Source organism: Emydura macquarii, unplaced genomic scaffold (genome assembly GCF_026122565.2).
Source record: "Emydura macquarii macquarii isolate MOO-44397 ecotype Brisbane River unplaced genomic scaffold, CSIRO-AGI_Emac_v2 contig_1644, whole genome shotgun sequence".
Lineage (NCBI taxonomy): Eukaryota > Metazoa > Chordata > Testudines > Chelidae > Emydura > Emydura macquarii.
In genome coordinates this window covers 7,124,189-7,130,188 of record NW_027131781.1, presented here as the reverse complement: position 1 = coordinate 7,130,188, position 6,000 = coordinate 7,124,189, and the positions used below count along the sequence as shown (strand labels likewise).

General features: G+C 42.5%; 1 protein-coding gene across 1 annotated transcript in view; it reads right to left on the bottom strand.

Moving 5' to 3' along the window:
- Positions 1-378: 378 nt before the first annotated feature.
- PCSK6 (proprotein convertase subtilisin/kexin type 6) overlaps positions 379-6,000 on the bottom strand; it is a 120,583-nt gene continuing 114,961 nt past the window's right edge. Inside the window, exons 19-21 of the mRNA XM_067555586.1 lie at positions 4,995-5,124; positions 3,269-3,378; positions 379-2,236 (exon numbers count right to left, since the gene is read on the bottom strand). Coding sequence (XP_067411687.1) covers positions 2,109-2,236; positions 3,269-3,378; positions 4,995-5,124 — 368 coding nt within the window. The 3' untranslated portion in view covers positions 379-2,108. The remainder of the gene's footprint in view (positions 2,237-3,268; positions 3,379-4,994; positions 5,125-6,000) is intronic.

Genomic DNA, 6,000 nt, shown 5'->3' with positions numbered 1-6,000 from the left:
CTCATTTACATCCCATATGATTTGTCTGATGCTGGTTGTGGCGTGCAAGTCTGAGAGCAATGTGTGGCCCTGTGTTTAGATGAAAATAAGAGTGGAATTTGTCAAAGCAGGTAATTGTTCAACTGGAAAGGAGATATGAGCTTTCAAGATGCTCCGAGTTCTGGTGGGTGGCCTATCCTAAACAGTGGTGCTCCACTTAATTCCGTAGCAGAAAATCTTGGACAACTGACCTGATCCTGACCCTGATCCATCCAGCGTCTATGTCTACCAAAATAAAAAAAAGACTTCACAGAAACATCACACTTGATCTAACTTCGGTCTGGATGACAGGATAAATCCATCCATTTTGGTATCTTGGAAAGAGTACAGACTCACTCATCAGTGGATGTAAACAATTTATTAATTTAATGTTCAGTTCACAGAAGCTTCCCCTTTATTTGGTTGTTGATCCATTCAGTTTAATGAAAAATGACAATTTGGTCATCACCTGTTCAAAACCTGGCTGAGGTTTTAGTGGACAGGCCCTGACAGGGTAAAAATAATTTGAACAAAAAAGGATTCTTCCTGCTTCATAAAGAACTGATAAAACATTTACTGTGAATTTCACTGGCAGAAGGTTTAACCTGCTAAAACTATTAACAATGAAAATCGGAACATGCAACATAAGTAGTATATGCCTGATGAAAAGAACATGTTTGTAAAGTCTGACACAGAGATCCCGGAGAAAGGGAAACACACAAATAAGACACATAAAAGATTCTCCACTTCCCATAAAAATAATAACAATAATAATTAATAAACTATGGAGAAAAACAGTATAAGTTATTACAAAAAATCTTAAAAACAACATAGTCAAATATATTTTAAACAATTATACAAACACCACATGGCATCCTGTTTGGAGACAGAGTGGAGAGAACTGGGCTGGATCATCAGCATGTCTCTTTTGGAAGCGGATGCCTCAGAAAGTCAGTCTGCTGTCATCAACGGGAGGATTTTGTTAGAGAAAGGTGTTAAGCCCATCCAAGTGTTGTCATATAGAAGAGGCTTTGATGCAAAATGCCGGAGGACAGGGAAACCATCTCATTTAGCGAGAAGAAGAACCTAGCCTGTTTCAATGATCAGAACTGAGTTCATCAACAACTTCATTGCTATTTCAGAAGAGAAATGGATTGAGTAAATAAGACTCCTGATCCAAGTGGATGAACCCTTACGTCTGGCCAGAGTCACACTGAATCAGCGGGGCTCTGTGCGGGACATGGGTCTGCTTGCATGCGACAGTTAGCATGGGAGGACCCCAATGGACACTCTGGGCTGAATTCAGACCTGGCGGGGTCTCAGGTGCACTGCGCAGTCCCTTTTACACAAACTCTGAATATAGTCCTCAAGTCTCCAGTGATTGCCAAATTTATGGCTCGAAAAAACAGTTAACGACTAACCCGAAATACTTCGCTTTGGATCTTTTATCTAGCTGGTTACTCAGTTCAGATTACACCAATTACTCAGTTCCGATTACGGCAGTTACTCAGTTCAGATTACTCTGATTACTCAATTCAGATTATGCCAATTATTCCATTCAGATTACTCAGTTCATCATTTCACATATGTAAAAACAAAAATACTGTACTACTTTTTTTTTGTAATGTGGGTTTTTATCAGCCATGAGCTAGCATAAAAGAACAGAAAATGTTCAACCATTAATAGCTTCTTCTTCTCAGAAATACAGAAATCCTGAGTGCTTCCAAGTCTTGATCTCCTCCTATGCTCTTGAAATGGTTGAATTGGAAGGATTTTTACTAAGAAAGAATGCAAGGGGTCTTCACACGTCAGTCCCCAGTCATGAGAAGCATTTCAGAGTATTAATGTCACCATTTGTTTCGTATCTTTTAGGCCTTAATTATCAAGAATAAGATCCTACCTAGATTTAATGCTATTAAATATATTGCTATAGAAACAAATGGACTGATATTGAAGCTATCAAACTGACAAACTGATGTTAGACAGCACCATGTAAACTCTCCCAAAGTTGAAAAAATAAACTTTTGTCCTAAAGGTTTGGCAAATTGGACCTGCAGGGTGGTGGAATTCCTGGATGCAGATACTGAACTTTATCCAGCCATGAGACATGTCTGACAGCATAACCATACAAACACCTTCCTTTCACAGAGCTTGTTTGATTTCACAAGCTCACAGAGAGTCTTGCCAGCTGAAGGGCCATGTTCAGGAATAGGAGGAGCTGAGAAAACAGATTAACATTTTCAATAAACAAACTCCCACAGGTAACAAGCAATGCAATTTGTTCCAGTGTTTGAGGAGAAAGAATTGAAAACAAGTTACTTAGCATGTTTTTAATGAAGGAATGGAGAAACTTTGGGATGAATGGAAGAATTATTCAAGGATAAAATATAATGAAATGCAAACACTTGTGTGTACTTGAGCAATAAGAAAACACTTATCAGCCTTGCCTGGTAACCTGTGTTTTCTATTGCAATCATTATGTAAGTACCATGATGGGAGAGATCATAGTGCTGTTCACCTGCAAACATTCTCAGGTCAGTAATTCTGTAACTTGAATTAATTCTAGTAGGTCGATTATACATTCCATAAGTATGAAATCACAACATCCATCATTCTCCCTGTTTCTGTTGTGAGGAGAGAATGAAGAATCCGGGACATTTTGTTGACTACATCTAAGGGGATTCTTGGGAATGTAGATAACTGGGAAAGGTCCAGTTGAAAGATTTTTCCTTATGTCCCTATACATGTCTCTCATCTACCCTCTGGCTTGATTCCAGGACCAGTTCCACTTGAATTTCAGGAAGCTTGTTATTATTATTATCTGAAATCAGTGGAAGTTAGGAGCCTAAATGTGTCTGAGGATCTGGGCCCAGGTCCCTGTACACAGAGTATGCAATCTACAGGTCAATCCTCAGCTGCACCAGGGTTGGGAGACACCAGGGGAGGCAAACGTGGCTCTAAGCCACTTTTCAGCCTTCCTTCATCTTTGGGCCAGTGTAAGTTAGAGCAACTACAGGGTTGCTCTAATTTACGCTAGCTGGAACAGTCCCTGTGGGCTGTTCAATGGCTTTGAATAACCAGAGTACAGCATGCACGGATCTCTGATTCTACTAGCTTTATACCATTAGGGCAACCCTCTATGACAGAGAAATCCCCAGCTGCCCCTTTAGGGCAGTTTTAAGACACATTTGTGCTACTGGGGTATTAGCCTGAGGTCTATATTGCATGTATTTATCGTCTCATTACGTACCATCAGTGCAGGTTTTTGTTATGCATGAGCCTCTGTGCAGGCTGAAACCTTCCTTACACTTGACGCAGTTTTTTCTAGAGCCTTCACAGGATGAACAATTGTCATCACATCTGACAAAGAGACAAGCACACAAATATTTTCTCTCAGCACCAAGACCCTTGGTTCGGTCCATTCAAGTGTGTCAGACCATTTGTCTAGAGACACTACAGAATCTAGGGTCAATTTAGCCCCAGGGCACTGAAAAGAATGAATTTGAACCCACTTACATCTAGACTGAACTAGCCCCTTTCTCTTTTGAAAACTTGAACTGGTGAAGGGCTGAATTTCTTACTGGACAGGAGTCTTTCACCTCTATTTCATGTTTGTTTCCGGTCAATAGTGATAAAAAAGTTACCATCTTCTGATTGCCTATGGGAAGTGGGGTTGGTGGGTCCCAGCTATTTCCCTCCTTCACCTTCTTAACAAAAAGATGAAAACAAAGCTATTTTTAATATTCACAGACAAAAACCAACATTGTGCTGAATTTAAGGGTTTTAAACATCCCAGGAATGTTGTAATTACCCCAAAACCAACTGTTACAACTCCAGGAAATCCAGAGGTTACACTTAAAAGAAATCCAGACATGTTAAAGTTCAGAAATGCAGTTAATGCTCCTAAACCAGCTTAATTTTTTGTCTGTGTAACATCCCTTCACTGCAACACTTTCTTAAACTCTGATGTTTGAGGAAGAAAGGCAGCTTAGGTGAACTACAGAGAGTTCAAGTTCTAAAGCTGAATGTGAGAATACAGAAAAAAAGATGCAAGGACAGACATTTCTCCTGTCTAAAAGAGACACTATTTAGATGTGCTGATGAAACCTCCCAAAGGGAAGGAATCTGACGGGGTTTGATATTACCTGGAGAACGTTTTGTTCTTATTAACATTTATTCCTTAAATGTAATTAGGTGAAATTCATGATGAATCTCCACTTATGTTAAAAACCTACTGTTTGAGAATGGACTAGAAGGGGTTTCTTACAGCACCTCTCCTACACATGCTATCTCAGTACTTTGCAAAGTAAGGAGTTAAACACCCTTAGAGAACTGACTGTGAAGGCAAATGGAGTAGCTAGTTTAGGCTCAAGATACCTTCCCCAGAATACCAGAGTTACCCTTTTCAAAGGGCACTGCAGAATTATTAATGTTCACTGCAGCCATAAGGAACATTGGTTGAACATCTCCCTGGAAGGAGAGTGCAGCAACCCACGGCCTATGAGTGCAAGTCTTGGTGTGGGTTTAGAACCCATGACCTCCTGGTCCTGAGGCAGGAATGATGATGATTATTTATTATTTGTATTCTTGTAGCTCCAAGGAGCCCTAGACATCAAGGACCCCATTGTGCCAGGTGCTGAACAAACTGAACAATAAGACGGTCCCTGCCCCAAAAGGTTTACTATCTAAGAATGCTCCACACGCTGACACTTTTCACTTGTCACACAAGTGAAAAACAGCTCTGGTGAAGAAAAGGGGATTTCAGAAATCTCAGGGCTTGTTTGACCATTTTAGTCAATCTAGTAAACAGCATCAGCTGCCAGTTGTTTTCAGGTTTTTTATCTTCGTTCCCCATGACACAAACTATCAGCAGCCCCCCTCCAATTGCTGATGTAACTGGTCAGCTATGAAGAATGGATCACTATGAAATTCATCACACTAACTTCACAGGGAGAGGTCTGAAGAGGACACCTTACCTTGTGCAGACTTTATAAGGTAGACCTGGCATCTCCTCCGGGTAAAACCCCTGGCTGCAAGCAGGGACACATCGCCACTCGTGCAGGTGGAAATCTTTGGCACATTGTATGCATTCCTCTTTGCCTGGCCCTAGGGAGAACAAGAGAGAAATGAAACATTATGGTCAGCTACAAAGACAATTAGCACATTGTAGGAAGATGACTGCACCGGATGGGAGGCAGGGACACTCAGGAGGATACGTCCAGCAGTTTGCTCTCTTCCAGAAGGCTGCAGCAGAATAAACAAGCCGCCAGCTGCGCTCTAAATGGTTCCTCAGCTCATACACACATCCCAGGCCCAGCAAACCCAACAGCCTCATTAGAAAGGCCCTTCAAGAGATGCAGAGAGGCCATCTTCAGAGGTGTAGCCTGACATTTTTAGGTGTCTGCACACGGGTCAAGCCCTCGAGCGTGCACAGCCTCTGATCTGTACGGACTTTCTGACAGTGGTTTTGATCCTGCTGTTAGACACCCCAGGCAGAGACACTGAGATGAAGTACCAATCCGGCCAGTGTTGCCCGCTGTACAGCCAGCCTTGCATGCACAGGGGTTAATGATCGGTTGGGCAGGTTCAGAGCCGTGAGAAGATGGCAGGAAAACCTGCATTTAGATAAGGTCACAGGGTTTTCAGCAACAGCACCGCCCAGCGGGTCTCTCTTCCTGCACCAGCCTCCTCTACCAGCTGTGGCCTGTTCCTGGTGCTTTGAGGAAGGGAAAATTGACACTCCACAATGCACCACAGCAAATGCTGTGTACAGGAGGCAGTAAGAGCCACCGCCTCCTCACAACGGCTTAGGGTGATGTTTAAACTGCACTGTAAACCTGGGTCCATGGGACCTGGGCTTGTGGGCTCAGGGTTTTCAAGCCCGCGCTTGAGCGGCTCCACCGGGCTTACAATTGCTGGATCTGGGTCTCAGAGCCATGCTGATGTGTCCATACTACACCACACTGACTTTCTGAGTCGGGT